The sequence below is a fragment of the Ricinus communis genome, chromosome 2 (genome assembly GCF_019578655.1).
Source record: "Ricinus communis isolate WT05 ecotype wild-type chromosome 2, ASM1957865v1, whole genome shotgun sequence".
In the NCBI taxonomy this organism is placed as follows: Eukaryota; Viridiplantae; Streptophyta; class Magnoliopsida; order Malpighiales; family Euphorbiaceae; genus Ricinus; species Ricinus communis.
Genome location: NC_063257.1, coordinates 12513374 through 12532345, shown reverse-complemented (window position 1 = coordinate 12532345; position 18972 = coordinate 12513374). Strand labels below are relative to the sequence as shown.

The 18972-nt window shown below is 34.0% G+C and overlaps 1 protein-coding gene across 3 annotated transcripts; it reads right to left on the bottom strand.

The window, feature by feature from the left end:
* Positions 1-9483: 9483 nt before the first annotated feature.
* Positions 9484-13495, bottom strand: LOC8286049 (CBS domain-containing protein CBSX3, mitochondrial). 3 transcript variants are annotated; one of them, XM_002526343.4, is made up of 6 exons: positions 13292-13495; positions 12467-12736; positions 12255-12336; positions 10261-10334; positions 10090-10150; positions 9484-9991 (listed from the first exon to the last, which is right to left on the bottom strand). In XM_002526343.4, exons 2-6 carry the CDS (start codon positions 12725-12727, stop codon positions 9849-9851), a joined length of 621 nt encoding a protein of 206 aa, XP_002526389.1. In that variant the 5' UTR covers positions 12728-12736; positions 13292-13495; the 3' UTR covers positions 9484-9848. The 3 variants fall into 3 exon arrangements, with proteins under 3 accessions (XP_002526389.1, XP_015579189.1, XP_015579188.1); XM_015723703.3 differs by having other exon boundaries at positions 12467-12750; positions 13292-13487; XM_015723702.3 differs by having other exon boundaries at positions 12467-12733; positions 13292-13486.
* Between the last annotated feature and the right edge of the window lie 5477 nt (positions 13496-18972).

The window sequence follows — 18972 nt, the reverse complement described above, 5'->3', positions numbered from 1 at the left end:
TGATAAAAATATTTTTAAAATTTATTAATATCATAAATTATTAAGTGAATTTATTCTTTTAGTATGATATTACAACCATTTTATAAGTAGGTATGTATTAGAAATATAAAATTATTCTTATAATTTCACAAATAATTTAAATGTTTTTAGTTAAATTTCATTTAAAAAAAAAAAGAGTATTACAAAAATTATTGTCTAGCTTCCATCTCTGAATGAACTTTATAATTGTTTTCAACAATATAATGATAAATTTGTTTAATTTCTATGCATTATTATTACTATATAACTAAGAGCAAGAGACTGACCACATCTCCAAACAGTGTTGTTTTAGTGGAGATTGAAAAAGGTAAAAGCACAACATTATTTAGACATATGCTTTATCTTTGTAAATATGTCTCCCTTGATGGTATGCTCTTATGCTCTTTCTCTTTCAACAATCCTTCATATCCAGTTACTATATTTATTATTGTGTCTTTTGAAAGTTATTTTACACTAGTCTTTCGTTAAAATTCATAAAATCTTACAATTTATTTATGAATTTAGAATTTGTATACTTTAATGGAGTGAATATTAATTTACTATTCTATATAATTAAACTTGTGTGGAATTGGTTATAGTTATAAACTAAATTCTAAAAAAAAAGATAGAGTTTCCAAATGAATTCCACATTATAAGTCAATACATTATAGAGTTTCCAAATGAATTTCACATTGTAAGTCAATACATTATATAGCACTAGAATATATCTTTCAACTTTATCATTTCTATTTTATTTTCTCTTTCATGTCTTTTTCTCCAATGAAATGAACTCTTTTATGGATTTCAACCAAACATAATATTAAAGCAAATTGAAATTATTTCACAACTAAAGGAATAGAGTTTGTTTTAGAAATATATATTTTTCATCTAGTTCTCAACTTTCTGAAATTTCCAATGTATTTTTCGATCGGTTTACTAGGGCGATTCCTGCCAAATCGGCTAAGGTAACATCTCAAGGTGCTATGTAAAAATTCTTCGTGCAATTTCTCCTCTATTTTCTTCTAACTGATGATAGAATTAGGTGACAGATGTGTATACCAGGTAAAAGAAACTTTGGTTAATAAACTTCTTAATAGTCTTAGCCTTAAAGAAAACATAAGTTCTACTTTTTCTAGATTAAACAAAGAATTTTGCTACATCCTCCATACTAGATTCGATGTCTTCCCTACTAGAGAATAATGTAAATTTTTAAATTTTGTAATTCCTTGGGAGTTAGAAGAGCTTATCAATCCAATTTGGGTACGGTTTTGAATAAGCTGGAGAGATAACGACCGAATATCAACACCTAATTTCTCTAGAGTATCCATCAACTAAGTTGTTTCATATTATGACATTGGTTGAGGCTGAAATGGTGGAGTTTGATTTCAATACTATGATTTCTCATAATATCCATTGCCTAATTTAGTTTTCTTTTTTTGAAAGAAAGTTGTATTATTGCTTAAGAAAATAGGGGCCTCATTAAAAACCTTAAAGAGTAAAACCCAATTGGAAAAAAACTCCATAAGAAAAAAAAAAAAGAGTGCACCTTAGATACAAATGGAGCTCATTCCAAGCAACAACATTAAACCAAATTGGAAAATAAGAGGTGATGAAGCCAACCAGGGACCTCATCCTTCATCCACACCTGAAAAAAAAAACCATTTGATAACCCTGACTTTGCTAGACAGTCAAAAACCTTATTAGCCTTTCTAGGAATGGAATAAAAGAAGTAACCCTACAAAAGGTAGCAAGAAACCAAATAACCTCAATAAAACCACCAAGACCAGAAGAAAAAGCATAACCTCATCTCAAGTTAATTGCTTCCATAAAATCTGACTCAACAACTACTCTAGAAATACCACACTCCACTGCAAAAGATAAACCTCCTCGAACTGCACACAGCTCAACAATTATTGGAGAAGAGCAAGACTGAGTATTGGATGCCAAAGCAGCCTCACACCGTCCCTTACAGTCACGCAAAACGATACTAATACTTGTACAACTCCATCTTGTCTTATACGCACCATCAACATTGAGTTTTCAATATCCTAAGCTGGTGAGACCATCTAGAGCCTTGGTACCTCCGCTTCCGAGACAGTTATACAGTCAAGAGCCTAAGTAAACTCTTCATGCCATGAGACAGACTTAGCAAACACTACTTTAAGAATGAAGCTAACACCCCATGCACACGTTGATTCCTACTAAACCGTGCCATCCAACAACAAAGATAGAAAATTGTGAACTCATCTTTCTCTACCTTTAATTTAATGGCCAGATAGAGCTCTAAAATTGAATCAGATTTGAATTCACGAATGAGATTGAAGAAAATTTTATGCTTCCAAATTTTACTAGAGTCGAGGCAATAAAACATAACATGTAAAGAAGTCTCAAAACCAAAACCACATCTTAGACACTTAGTTTCACAAAGAACATGATGCTGAAATAGAGTAATACCACATGGGATAAGATCTCGACATAATCTCTACATGAAAATTTTTACCTTTAGAGGAAGAGTAATGCTCTAGAGAAATTTCCACCATCTAGGCATTACCGAGGAATGAGAGGAAGCACTTGTAAAAGAGTAAGAAAGACCAGTGTGATAACCACTTTTAACCGTATAATCACCTTTACAATCAAAAGGATAAAAAATTATGTCAACTTGCTTAAACAAGGTCAAGGCATACTGAGAATATCTTCCACTTTGACTCCTAATTAATGTCTCATTCCAATCGCCATTAGCCAGCAGTAAACAAGAAACTTGAGAGTGTAAAAATAAAGGAGGAGGCAAAACTTTAAAAGTAAAAGGTCTATCAATCCAATTATCACCATAAACATATACATCACTCCCAATTGCCAACCCTCCACCAAATTCCTCTAGCTACAAGAGCCCTTCCCCATAAAATACTTCTCCAAAAATAAGCATTAGATCCCAAGGAAGCACATATAAATTAGCTATTAGGGTAATACCAGGCTTTGAGAAACCGAGACACTAAAGAATCTGTATTAGACAGGACGCACCAAGATTGCTTCCCCACCATAGATTGGTTGAAAATCCTCAAATTTCTAAAGCTTGTACCCTCTAAATATTTCGGTTTACATAACTCCTCCTAGGATTTCAACTGCAATTTATTATGCACATCCTCCATACCCCATTAAAAATTTGCACATGATTTTTCAATCTCTCTAAGTACAGAAGAAGGTATCTTAAAATAAGACATGGCATATGATGAAATAGATTGGATAACTGAATTAATCAAACAATCCTTCTCTCCCATAGATAATAATTTGAAATTCGAGCTTAGAATATGCTTCATGGCCTTAACTCTAAATACCCAAATTGAACCCTTTTATTTCTAAGAGAGAAAGTAGGTAAGCCCAAATAGACTCTATGACCACTCACTACTAAATTCCAAAAAGCGAGCGAATGGCCTCAATTACCATAACATTCATACTCGGGCTAAAAGATAGAGTAGATTTATCATAATTCACAACTTGACTTGAAGTAGCCTCATAAGTGGAGAGAACATTCTATAAGCAAGAACACTCCCAAACAAAAGCTCTGCAAAATATTAAACTGTCATCAACAAAAAATAAATAAGATATAACAAGGGCATTCCTAGCTACCCGAATACCATGTAATTGGCCGGAATTCACTGCTGAATGAATAAGATAGGAAAGTCCTTAAACCACAAAGCATAAATAAGTATGGTGATAAAGGATCACCTTGACAAAGCCCTCTAGAAGGGATCAAGTTACCTTCTGCAATTTCATTGACTTGGAAAGAATATATAATAGAGGAAATGCATCTATAAATTATATTAATCCAGGTATCATTAAAATCCATTTTTTGCATCACTTGGTATGGAAAATTCCATTCTACTTTATCATAAGCTTTACTCATATTCAGCATCAGAGATAAAAAGTCATGTTTCTCTTGCCTATGATTTTAAAGCCATTGAATGTTCTCAAAACCCAAGATAACACTGTCTATTATTTGACGACCAGGAACAAAAGCACTTTGGGCTTTGTGACAGCCTGACCTAGAGAGCGGTCCGACGAGGGCGGGAAATGAACACCGGGGCAAAGAAAAGATAGGATGCCTGCACAAGGAGCGGCTTCTGGCAGGCTTCTAGGATGACAGCACTCTGAGGTACGGGGGTACATGAATGAATCGAATTGCACATCGAAATAGGGTGGGGAATGGTTGTAACATATATGTAAAGAATTGGAACTAATCACATGATGCCCTTTTTAGTTGTTTGGCTGTGGAGTTGTAGGAACTCCAAAGTTAAACGTGCTTAGTTCAGAGAAATTTCAAGATGGGGGACCTCTTGGGAAGTTCTCGAACCCGCCAAATGGACAAAACTGTGAGCCTAGTGAGGGGCCAAAGCGGACAATATCTCATATGATCTGGTTCCGAGTTTTTATAAATGGTATCAGAGCACGACCCCTCTAGTAGATTTGTGGTTCGAGGACGAACCAGGCGGATGCTGATGGGCATGTGACAGCCTGACCTAGAGAGTGGTCCGACGAGGGCGGGAAATGAACGCCGGGGCAAGGAATAGATAGAATGCCTAGACAAGAAGCGGCTTATGGCAGACTTTTAGGATGGCAACACTCTGAGGTATGGGGGTACATGAATGAATCGAATTGCACATCGAAATAGGGTCGGGAATGGTTGATAACATATATATAAAGAGTTGGAACTAATCACATGAGGTGTCTTTTGGTTGTTTGATCGTAGAGTTGTAGGAACTCCAAAGTTAAACGTGCTTGGTTCAAAGAAATTTTAGGATGGGGGACCTCTTGGGAAGTTTTCGAACCCGCCAAAAGGACAAAAGCATGAGGGCCAAAGTGAAAAATATCTCATGTGATCTGGTTCCGAGTCGTTATAGGCTTCATCGATCACCTGATTCAAAACACCCCTGAAATGATTAGTAATGACTCTGGAAATAATTTTATAACGGACATTACACAAACTTTTTAGTTTGTAATCCCGCATAGAACTAGGGTCCTTGAGCTTAGGGATAAGAGACACTAAAGTAGTATTCTAATCACCTAGCTCCTTACCACCATTGAAAACATCCAAATCGTCCTTAGTAACGTTCACACTAAGTCTGCCAATACTTCTGGAGAAAAAGGGTTAGCATCCCATCAGACCCAGGTGCCTTATTAGGGCGCATATCAAACAACGCCTTTCTACACTTCTTTAAGAGAAAAACGAGCAGTAAGATAGTTGTTTATAGCATTAGTAACCTCAATAGAATCCTGCAAAGCACATACCGACTCGAAGATGTCTGAAAAATATTCTAGCATAATTGGCACCAATTTCCCCTCTTTGAGAACACTAAATGCCATCAACATTAAAAAAGCCTCGAATAAAATTATTTTTTGTTCGGTGAGAAGCCACCTAATGGAACAACAAATTGTTATCTCCATGAGACATCTAAGCCACAAGACTTCGTTGTTTCCAGCAAATCTCCTCACTGGCTAGCATTTTCTCTAATTGAGCTTCCAAGTGTTTGCACCATTCAAGATCACCGACACTACAACCATTATTTTTTAAGCTCTCAATATCAACTTGTAATGTAGAGATTTCATATGGCAATTTCTTATACTTGACCCAACTCCAACTAGACAACAAAGAAGTGCATTTGTCAATTTTGGAGAAATCGATCCATATCGCCAGTGCAAGGCAGACATCCAACCTTCCTCAATCACATTTTGGCATTCAGCGTCTTGCACCCAAAATCATTCAAAATAGAAGTAGGATTTTTTTTCTATCCATTAACCGAATGAATAGGATTTGGCACTGAGGCATGTAAGAGCATTTCAATAACCCGATGATTAGATCCATGAAAAGATAAATTTGAGGTAGAAGCCATAGGGAAACACTCCAACCATTAAGCAGAAGCAATGAACCGGTCCAACCGACATAGGATTAGATCACCAGAAGCATGCTTATTCATCCAGGTACAACGATGTCCCTTAGCATCTAAACTAATCAACCCACAGCTATCCATAACTTTGTCGAACCCTGTCTTCTAAGATAAAGCACGAGGTCTGCCACCACTTGTGACAGCCTGGCCTAGAGAGCGGTCTGACGAGGGCGGGAAGTGATCGCCGAGGCAAAGAAAAGATAGGATGCCTGGATAAGAAGCGGCTTCTGGCAGGCTTCTAGGATAGCAACACTCTGAGGTAAGGGGGTACATGAATGAATCGAATTGCACGTCGAAATGGGGCGGAGAATGGTTGATAACATATATGTAAAGAGTTTGAACTAATCACATGAGGCGCCTATTGGTTGTTTAGCCGTGGAGTTGTAAGAACTCCAAAGTTAAACGTGCTTGGTTCAGAGAAATTCCAGGACGGAGGACCTCTTGGGAAGTTCTCGAACCCGCCAAAGGGACAAAATCGTGAGGCTAGTGGGGGCCAAAGCGAACAATATCTCATGTGATTTGGTTTCGGATTGTTGCAAATGGTATCAGAGCAGGACTCCTCTAGTAGATGTGTGGTTCGAGGACGAACCAGGTGGTAGTTGGTGGGCATGTGATAGCCTGGCCTAGAGAGCGTTTCGACGAGGGCGGAAAGTGATTGTCGAGGCAAAGAAAAGATAGGATGCCTGGATAAGGAGCGGCTTCTGACAAGCTTCCAGGATGACAGCACTCTAAGGTACGAGAGTACATGAATGAATCGAATTGCACATCGAAATGGGGTGGGGAATGGTTGATAACATATATGTAAAGAGTTGAGACTAATCACCTGAGATGCCTTTTAGTTGTTTGGCTGTGGAATTGTAGGAACCCTAAAGTTAAACATGCTTGGTTCAGAGAAATTCCAAGATGGGGGACCTCTTGGGAAGTTCTTGAACCCGCCAAAGGGACAAAACCGTGAGGCTAGTGAGGGCTAAGCAGCCAATATCTCATGTGATGTGGTTCTGAGTCGTTACAAATGGTATCAGAGCCTGGCCTAGAGAGCGGTCCGACGAGGGTGGGAAGTGATCGCCGAGGCAAATAAAAGATAGAATGCCTGGACAAGGAGCAGCTTTTGGCAGGCTTCTAGGATGACAACACTCTAAGGTACGAGGGTACATGAATGAATAGAATTGCACATCGAAATGGGGTGGGGAATGGTTGATAACATATATGTAAAGAGTTGGAACTAATTATATAAGACGCCTTTTGGCTGTTTAGCCGTGGAGTTGTAGGAACTCCAAAATTAAACGTGTTTAGTTCAGAGAAATTCCAGGATGGGAGACCTCCTGGGAAGTTCTCGAACCCGCCAAAGGGATAAAACCATGAGGCCAGTAGGGGCCAAAGCGGACAATATCTCATGTGATGTGGTTTCAGGTCGTTATAAATGGTATAAGAGCAGGACCCCTCTAGTAGATGTATGGTTCGAGGACGAACCAGGCAGAAGCTGGTGGGCATGTGACAACCTGGCCTAGAGAGCGGTCCAATGAGGGCGGGAAGTGATTGTCGAGGCAAAGAAAAGATAGGATGCCTAGACAAGGAGCGGCTTCTGGCAGGCTTCTAGGATGTCAGCACTTTGAGGTATGGGGGTACATGAATGAATCGAATTGCACATTGAAATGGGGCGGGGAATGGTTGATAATATATATGTAGAGAGTTGAAACTAATCACATGAGGCGCTTTTTGGTTGTTTGGCCGTGGAGTTGTAGGAACTCCAAAGTTAAACGTGCTCTTGGTTCCGAGAAATTCCAGGATGGGGGACCTTTTGGAAAATTCTCGAATCCGTCAAAGGGACAAAATTGTGAGGTCAGTGGGGGGCCAAAGCGGATAATATTTCATGTAATTTGGTTCCGGGTCATTACAAATCTTTTCACTATCCAGTAAAACCTCATTAAAATCACCGCTTAATCACCAAGGAAGATCTGCAAACTCAAACATAGAATATAATTGCCTAATCAACGACCAAGTTTGAGACCTTAGAAGCTGGCACACTATGTCCATAGATTCTTACAAAATGCCAAAGTTTACCACTGTGATCAATGAGATAATCAATATGATCCATCGAGTAAGATTTAATAGGGATAGCAAATGGATTTTTCCAAAGCAATAATAAACCACCTTTAGCACCCACACCACTCTATCACTGAGAACATCAAAAAACCTAAAGAAAATTTGGAACGGGAATAATCAATATTATTTAACTTTGTTTCGCAAAAAAATAAAATATCATGATCTTTTTAGCGAACTAAACGCATCAAATTATTGAATGCTCGAAGGTTCCAAGCTTCCTAGCATTCCAATATAAAAGACTCATAGTTGATGGCCAAGCTGCAATGTAGCCTCCGCCAGAGTCAACAAGAACCCTCCTTTGTTTAAAGAATGAGATTTATCTCAATCAGGAAGGTCCTCTACCAATACACGCTTGTCGTCCACTTTAGAAAGATTATGAGATATAGTCGCCAAAGTTAAAAAAAGCGGCACATCGCCTTAACTAACCTAGGCTTATCTTTTCTTGCGCGTCATTTCCAACTCGAAAGACTTTCCTTCCCAGCTCCCCGAAAATCTGAGTTCTTTTTAGACACTACTAGAGTAATTTTTATTTTTTAATACTAGTAATATATTTTTAGCAGATAAAAGATTTAATTGCTGATAAATCTTGTAGTATATTTATCTTTAAATTTAGTATATAATTTTATTTTTTAATACTAGTAATATATTTTTAGCGTTAATTTCAATTTTATATTTTTAATATTAGATATTTAACATTAATTTTCATTTTCATTTTTAACAAAATTTAAAATCTATTGATGTCACTACGATTTTAACTAAAAAAGTAATTAAATCAATATTGAAGTTGCTAAATCGTCTCTAAAAGTTTTAAATTTGTTATTATTATTTCTCTTTGAAAATCTAAAAATTTTAAAAAAAATACTTTCAACCAATGCAACGAGCAATAAAAAAAATAAGAGCAAAAAATGAATATAAAGTTATATTATTGAATTTTTTTTCTAAACCTTAATAAAATGTGTAAAATATTAAAAAGTGCTTATTATTAAACCATCTATTATTTACTTAAATAATACAAGTCTTTTATTATAAGATGAGTCAACAACTAATACTAACTCAATCTATTTTTATTTATTTATTTATTTATTATTATTATTATTACTATTATTAATATTAAAATCGCAGTCACATTAATAAATTTTAATTAGTAATTAATAATTTCATTAGAGACAAATAAAAACTAATGCCAAAACACATTGTTAAAATTTGAAAAATTAAAACGACCTACTAAATTTAAAAACAAATCCAAAATGCAGAATTCATTTGGCAATTAGACCGGTGAAGAAAAGAAGAAAGAACAAAGAAAAAGCAAATTGAATGAAAACAGACCCCTTATGGCTACTTCCCAGGAAGGAAACAGGAGACTTTTTTTAAACCTTTCAAACGCAGTACCTAAGAATATAAACCATCAAAAGACATGCCATAATGAACATGAAAATGCACTTTGCTATCCTTAGATTGGCATAAGGAGGCCATGAAAGATCTTCAAAACTAAATGTTTCTAAAGGGCATTGGAAATTTATAAGTTCGCAGCCATGGATGAGGCAGCATTGACCGCATTTGTCTAAGGTGTATAGACAAAGAGTCTCAAACAACATGATTGTGCTTATTCTTAAGCTGTTAGTCCAGATGCTGTTATTAGACATCAGAGATTCTGATGCGGGAAGCAGGTAAGAACCACAAAACAGGAGGCAAATACAACACACTACATTTACAGGCTCTTGGCTTAATGGTCTTCTAAAAGGAGCACCAGCAGCAATTCCTCTTGTTCATTGTCGTCATCGTCATCATCTAATAACCTCCTTGTATGTAAGCATTCAGGCGTTCCAACTCCTCCCGGTGCTCAGCCACCACAGCACGTACAACATCTCCAATGGACAACATACCAACCATGTCCTTATCATTGATGACTGGAATGTGCCTGATGCGGTTATCTGCCAACCATAATATAAATCCTGGTTAGACCACCTTATAACAAGAATCAATGAACCAGCAAGTGAATCAATATATCAAGATAGATGGCATATGATACCTGTCATCAGTTGCATTGCTCGCAGAACCTTAGTATCAGGAGTGACTGTGATAAGCTTATTCTGCAATATGTGCATATACATGTATAGATCAATTTGCATATTTAATATGAAGATAGAAGTCAAACTTAATTATGTTCTTATAAAGTCAACACAGAGCCATATACAGGTACCTCTTCAGTCATAATATCCCCAACCTTAGTTGACTTGGATGATCTTCCCTGTACTATGATCTTCCTCAAGTAATCTAGAATTTATAAACAACCAAAACTATAATAGCTTGAAATATATTGTTGACAGTATAATAACGTCACCCAGCAAAGAAAGGCATTAAAAAAATTAATAAATGGCACAAGACCAAGCAATCTTCTCTTATTCTTATAGAAACTTAATTATTTAAAAGGAACATATTCCAGTTATATCCATACTCCCATTCTAGGACTTGAATAAATAAGTTCTCTGCTTATGCAACAGAGAGAAGTATAACATCAAGGCAACTGGCCTTTCTACTTTTTCTTTTCCCAAAATTCTTTTCAGGCATCTTCTAAGGCAACCTCTGGGCCCAGCCATTCTGCTTCTAAGAGAAAGAACAAAATTGGATGCCAAAGTATAAAAACTACCATCCTGAAAGTATCATAGATGGAAGAGGTTACCGACTCAAAGATGGAATAATTGGAGTTCTTCCAAAAGTAGTGCCTCTAGTAGGCGGACATGATTTGTTATTCAGCTGACATCAAAAAACAGTTGCAGAAATTTGGAATCATCTATATAAATAATATAACACCTAAGGAATTTAGTTTTTCCATGTGCCAATTCTTGATATATGGCATCTAAAGGAATAAAATTTGCCAAGTAGCATTGGCATGTAGTCTTTAGTACTATTATGTAAGTTGCAACTCTTTGCATCTTTGATTACTTTTTATCTTAATTGCTAACTTTTGATGTTCTCAATTGAATTTCTTTTCTTTTTCCCTGTTTCAACCTTTTCACTTATTTTGCAGTTATATTCTAAGTTTAGCTAACTTTTTGAATACTTTCTCGCATGACTATATATACGCATAATCTTTTAAACTTTGTAGATAGAAGTTATAGTTTTGCGGATATTTTGCATTGTTTCTCGCATGTGTATAAATACCTAATTTTTTTTCATCTCTCATTCTTTACCTATGGCCACAGTACACAACACAAATATATTCTTATCACCATAAATAAAATTTCAAAGTTATTAATTTTGTATTATTTGTGATATCTTACTAAAGTGGTTATTATTTCCTTTTATTTTGCACTGGTTTTATAATTTATATCTTAATTATTTGGCTTAATTTTAAAAAAATAATAATTTTCAATAATAAATTATTCCGTGCATCGCACCGGCTCCTGACTCTTTTTTTAATAAAACCCATCGCCCAATGTCCATTTTGTGGTTTTTAGGGGGATTAAAATGTCAATTCCCCGTGAACATGGGGTGATTGGTAATTAACCCCAAACATACCTTTTGGCCACCAAATTCCCTCCATTATGTAAGTAAAAGTTATGGATTAATTTGGCCCAAAAAATAATTGGGGCTAATTGCCCATCAACCACAAGTGCAGAGGGCAAGTTGACCTTTTAAGCCTTTCTTGGAGCCATCCCAAGGAACTATTTCATTTATGGTTGACTTCCTAAATAGAATATTAACACAAGATAAACTAGTTGGAAAATGAGGAAATAGAAAAAATAAAATCCGCTTTTCTTTAAGCAAAGGAAATTTAAAGTGGGCAGATTTGCACAAAAGCAAAAAGAGAAGAAAACAAAAGGAAGTGAAAAATAATGAAGTGCTAATAATGGAACATTCCGATGCAGCATTAAAAAACACTATCCATGAAAATTGTACCAGTAACAAAACTTCTTCACATAAATCTACAGCCAATCCTAGATTGCAAATCTAGTGCAGTCATAGCATCAAACTATAATTGAAATCTAGAATATAGTAGCACTATTCTTGCCCAATTACAAGAAATTAATGATTAACACTAAATTCATGGCATAAAAATTTAACTCCAACTTCCAAGAAGAAAATGGCAAGTAAGATATAGATGTTATAATATCTAAATCCAATTAGATCTCTTATATGCACAAAAACTTTATCCATAAGGTTGTTAATGCAAGTAAGGCACAGTCCAATTACCTCTCTCTGTGATAATTCCTGCAATTGACTTCTGCTCACCAGGTTTCACAACCACCAAGGCTCCAACATTGTGATGGGTCATCTAAAAGCAAATGACTTTGATAAGGCCAAATGCTATAAAGATGGAGTGGATTGTGACAAACTAATCATTCCAATCAATGGAAGCAGCAACAAATAGGAAGAAAACCTATTGTTAAAGCAAAGATTCATACCGACTTAACAGCATCATAAACAGTGTCTTCAGTAGTACACCAAAGCCAAGATCCATCAGCACTTTTCCCTTTTCCTTTCAAGACGTCCGCAATCGTGGTGCTCTCAAAGCTTTGCTCTTCCATTCGAGCCGACGAAACAGATTCAAAACGTGAGAAAACAATAGGCCTCAATCCTGGATTGGCAACAACACGGGCATGTTGCAAAACCGCATTCTTGATCAAATTTCCACGGGACAAAAATGCATTAACTGCCCTGTTCATCGTTCCCTGCTGTAAAAGGACAGCTCAAACACAACCCACAAAAGTATATTAATTATAGAACAGCTTCACATCCAAGGATGTGAATCCTGACCCAAAAAAATATGAATCTTGGTGTACACCCACATAAATACAAACAATATTAAATCCTAAAAATCAATCAGTTATACTATTTGGAACAAGAAAAAAGGACAATACCCAAGTCAAACCGTCTCTGAAAATTTCAAAATTTAGATAGACTAAGCAATTAAGAACATAAATCGGGACCCAGAATAGAAAAAGAACACAATAAAAAGAGAAAAAGAAAAGTTAAAGAAAAAGAAAAGAAAAGAAAAGAAAGGTAAAGATCTAAAGAACTTATAAAAGCAAAAGCAGCAAAAAGATAAAATAAAGCAAGCAAGAAGAAGAGAACAGAGCCAAAACAAAAGCAAAAAAAAAGACTAAATCTTGATCATCATCTAGTCCCTATCACTAGAAATGGATCAACAAACTCTGAAAACTGACATCATATATCTTGATGATCAACATAAAAGTAAAAGAAGCAGTAATCAAGCTAAGAAAAGATACCTGATTTGGAGAAGCAACAGACAAAAAGCTGACCTACAAGAAGAAGAAGAAGAAGCAGAGCAAGTGAACAACAAGGAAAGAAGGAAGGAACCCTAGAGCTAGTTGTTGAAATTGAGAGACACAAAGTGATAGTGAAGGGTGTGATGATGATGATGATGATGATGATGATGATGATGATGATGATAATGATAATGGGTTTTGGGTTTCTTTTAGCTGTGTGCTGTGTTACTTGGTATACTTACTATTTATCCACTGTTGTCTACTCTTTTTGAGTTTTGGATAAACATCACATAGTACGCTCTCTCTGTCTCTGTCTGTTAATTAATTAAGTTTGATTAATTAATTAATTATAATTAGCAGAGTAACTGAGGAAGCTCAGATTCTAAATCCAAACACCGCCCACTCTCCTTATTGGCTTTACTTTAACCGACCGCTCACGTGATCTTGGTGCAGTAAGTAGTGCTCCGGCGTCATGAACTTGACACATGTCGTATGGGCTGGGCTTTTTACTCTTCTGTATTTATAACAAAAAAAGTGTTACATATTAGTAAATATTATTCATACGTAATTAAATTTATAAATAAAATTTAACAAAATTTTTTATATAATGTTTATTTACAATAGTTCAAAAATAATATCAAATTATTTATTTCAAATATTTTTAATTGTTTAAAATTTTATTGACATAATAAATATGAATAATTTTAAAATATTTATTAATTAATTTTAGAATATTTATATGCAATTGATATTACTACTTTCTAAATAAAAATTACTATATAACTAAAAAATAATTTATTAGTGGATATAATATAATAATGTACTTTAAAATAGTAATCTTTTAAAATTAAACTTATGATCTAATTAGAAAATTAATTATTAGTTAATATAATATTAAAGTATAGTTAATATTTTTTTAAGTTATAATTAGAATTATTATATAATTATAAAATTGATTTATTAGTTACTATAATATTAAAATATTATTTTTAAAATTTAAATTAAATAATCAATTAAAATATAATTTATTAATTAATAAATTAAAAAATTATAAATAAATAAAAAGTACACATGTCAAAATAAAAATTATATATACCAAGATATAAACATGTATGTCAAAAACAATTTAGATTTCATATATATATATATATATATACTCTTGCTAATATATATAACTATGTAAAAGTATCATATGCTATATCAATTGGACAAAAATTATAATAAATAAGATAAATTGTGTAGTATTACTATTATAATAAAGCTCTTTTTATACGGTTAATTGATAAACTTAGACTAAGTAAATTTTGATTACTTTTTAACTAATTAAATTTTGATTAAAATTGAACTTATTTCCATAATGCTACAACATGGTTCACACTAATTTGGAGTTATTTTGCGATTAATTGATAAATTTAGACTAAGTAGAACTTAATTACACTTATTTTCAACTATTTAATTAAATCTTATAAGTTATTAACTTATTTATCACGTCGTCTATATCAAGACTTATTTTGTTGCCAATTCCAATCCAAATTGATTAACTTTATTTTTTTTGAAAACATAAAAGATGGTGTAAAAGGTGCACTCTTTTGCATCTAATTAATCAAATATACCAAAAGATTAAAAAACTTGTAAGTCCTTATGCAAGACTCGAAGAATTCTCTCACAATAATCAACCAAATGGGTAAAATATAATTTCATTTGGAGAAAACTTCATGTCAATCAATTAGTTTAACTTATATATTAATATGAAAGTCCTGATGTAAGACTCGAAGGTTTCCCTTGCATTCCAATAAATCAACAAAATTTGTAAAATATAATTTTATTTAAAAAAGTTTATATCAATCAATTAGTTTAACTTATATATTAATATGAAGCATGAAATATGATGAAGAATAAAATTAAATTTACTCATTACAATTCTTAAACATACAATTTAAAAAAATGTTAAAAATAAAATAATAAAAAAGATAAATTGTTTATTATTTGGCTTACTTTGTGCTTAGTTGTTTGGATATTGTGCAAACAAAGAATCAAGAAGATAGATCTAGAAACAGAGGGCATATATGCAGAGAGAAAAAATAAAAAGATAATAGCAGAGTTAAACTAATTGCATTAATTAACTTCAACTAATTACATTGAGACTATATATTATTCTAAGGTGCAAGCAAGAATAGCTAAAATAAAGTAATAGTAGGTACAACTGTTATATGCATTTATAAATATAAATGATTCCACAGCGCCCACACTTCCCAAAGTTAGGGTTTATTTAACATCAAACAAGGCCAACTTAGATAAAAAAAATAATGATGAATAGAACCAAGAGGCTTTGTAAATACATCTGCCAATTGCTGCTTTGAAGGCATGAAGGTGGTGGAAATGAAGCCCTGCTTGAGTTTGTTTCTTACAATGTGACAATTGATATCCAAGTACCCTAATCAGCATCACAACATATAGAGAGAGAAAAATAACCCTTTTACAGGTGTGCCTTTGAGATATCTCAACACATGTAAAGATGCTTACCAATGATGAGTTCTAGGCCAAGACATGAACTGACTAAGAGACTGAACTACATAACACATATTAGGCCTAGTAATAGTCAAATAAAGCAATCTACCAAGTAATCTCTAATACACATTAGGATCATCAAGAAGCTCTCCATCAGAATCATTAAGTTTGAGTCCTTTAGGCAAAGGAAACAAGGTCGGTTTGCAACCTGTCAAACTTGCATCACGAAGAATATCTGAAAGATATTTCTATTGATGATGCAAAGTACCAGTAGAGGACCTAGCGACTTCCAACCCTAGAGAATATTTTATGTGACCATGATCATTAATTGTGAATTTAGAATCCAACAATTACTTAACCTTAACAATGAAAGCTTCATTAGAACCAGTAATCATGTTATCATCCATATAGACTAATAAGGCAAAAAACTCATCACCTGTAGCCTTTATGAGCAAACAATGATCATGGGCAGAAGTAACAAAGCCAATATCTAATAAATATATAGCAAACTCTTTATTCCATTGGCAAAAAGCCTACTTCAACCTATAGAGAGACTTCTACAGTTTACAAACTTGTCTTGGAGCAATAGAATGACCATCAACAGGACTCATATATACCTCTTCATCAATAAAGCCATGGAGAAAAGCATTATTAATGTCGAGTTGATGAATATGCCCTTTCTTAACAGTAGCAACACCAAGAAAAACTTTGACAATTACAATTTTAGCTATAGGCGAAAATCTATGAGCGTAATCTTCTCCTTTCACTTGAGTGTAACCTTAGCAACTGGGCGAGCTTTAAACCTATTAACCTCACTAGTAGATTTAAACTTGACCTTATACACCCACTTAGAGACTATGGCCTTTTTACTTGGGGGTAAAGTAGTTAGAATCTAAGTATTGTTCCTTTCCAAAGCCAAAATTTCTTGATTCATTGCCTCAATCCAATGGGGATCATGTATGTTTATAAGAACTAGGTTCATGAACCTTAGACATAGTAACAATAAAATGGGTATATGAAGGTGAAAAAACAAAGTCAGCAATAGATGAAGCTAACAAAGGGTAAGGTTGGACAAAAAGAGGCATAGGTGCAGTAAGAATAAAAGTAGCTGTATGAACGGGTGCAAAGCAAACAAAGTCATTCATAAATGCTGGTATAATGTGTGTTCTAGTTGTTCTTCTAAGTAGAACAATTGGAAAAATAGTAGGGAGAGATGGAGATTAAGAAGATGCAAGGTGAAAAAGCAGTAAAGGGACTATGTGAAAGAAGACAATTATAAGATAATGATGGAGGTTTAGAATGACAAGGAGAAACAAACTCATAAACAGGATGAGAAATAGAAGAATTATCATTAATGGTAGTAGGTAAAATAAAAGATTTAGAGCCGGTGAAGTTGTTGAGAAGGGAAAAATAGTTTCATGAAAAATGACATCCCTGCTAACAAAAAATTAATGAGTTTCTAGGTCGTATAATCTATAAGCTTTTTGATGTGAAGGGTAGCCTAGAAAAACAAAAGGAATTACTCTAAAAGCAAATTTATCTTGATTTGGTAATGAACTAGTGGCATAACAGAGACAACTCATCACCTTTAAGTGTTTATAATCAGGTTCTTTGTGAAAGAGAACTTCATAAGGAGTTTTCTAAGAAAGTATGGGCATTGGAAGTCTATTTATGAGGTAAGTGGTTGTGCATATACACTCACTCCAAAAGGCTGAGGGTAAATGAGAATGAATTTTAAGAGCTCTTACAACCTCATGTAAATGTTTGTGTTTTCTTTCAACCACTCCATTTTATTGTGAAGTATATAGACAAAATTTTTGATGTATGATGCTAAGAGAGCTAAAAAGCTAAGCATAAGTTTGGTTAAAAAATTCAACACCATTATCGGTTTCGAAGCTTTGAACAGTACAATCAAATTGATTTTTGATGAAGGCAAGGAATTTTTTTATGAAAAAATGTGTTTGCTCTTTAGACTTTAACAAATATTTCCAAGTAGTTCGGGTATAGTCATCAACAAGTGTAAAAAAACATTTATGCCTAGTGATGAAAATTATCCTATAGGACCCTATAAATCTGCATGAATAAGTTGGAAGGATTTAGTGGACTGAATATGACTTCTAGTAAATGGGTTTCAAGTTTGTTTAACCAAAGGACAGAAGGAACAAGGTAAGAAAGAAGAAGTTTTTGTATGAAACATAAATATATGAGTTAATTTGGATTGTAAAATGTGACCTAACCTTACATGCCACAATGAATGCAAATGTTCATGAGAAAGTGAACAACTATTAGAAATAGAAAACCGATTATCTTTATTGCATGTAAATGATATTACAAAGGACATAACATTGTTAATTGATACACAAGAATGAATATTAGAAGAACTAGAGTCAAGAACACATTGAAAGCTATATGAATTTAAAAGATAAAGACTATTGGTTGCTCTTGCCACTGCAATTACTTCTTCATTCAACTGGTCCTAGAAAAAGCATTGAGTAGCAAAGAATTTAAGTGTTATTCTTTTAGAATTAGCAAGTTTATGAACTGACAGCAAATTGTATTGAAAAGAGGGCAAATAAAGAACATTTTCAATAACAACTTAGAATACAACTTTACAGTACCAGTATAAGTTACATGTTTAGTATGCCATCAGGAAGATAAATGGATATTAGGTTAGGTAGTTTGGTAAGTTGGACTAGTAAGGTAAGTCACGGGTCATGTGGTCAGTCACACTTGTGTCTATAATCCAACCATGTTCATGTAAACTAGCACAATAAAAAGAGAAACAAGAAATTTTACCTACAAAAGAAGTAGTACTAAGAAACTGAGATGTGGTTGCCATGTTAGAGATCCCTCCATGCTGAATAGAGCCTTTGCTCTTGACATTTTTCATCAGATCCTATAGAGAATTAGCCATTGCAGCCAATTTTGTATTCCAGCCATGAGTATTATAATTTTTAAAACCATCATCATCAAGCAGTGTGTCAGATTGTTGACTTTGCCTAGTAACTTGAGTTGTCATTCTACCAGTATTTTTTCTTCTTAGCCTGATCAAGCCAATCAGGATAACTATGTAACCTCAAACACTCATCTCTGGTATGTTATCTCTATTATAGTAATCATAATACCTATTAGTTGGCTTTCCAGACTTCCTATCCTTGTTAAAAATTATGTTA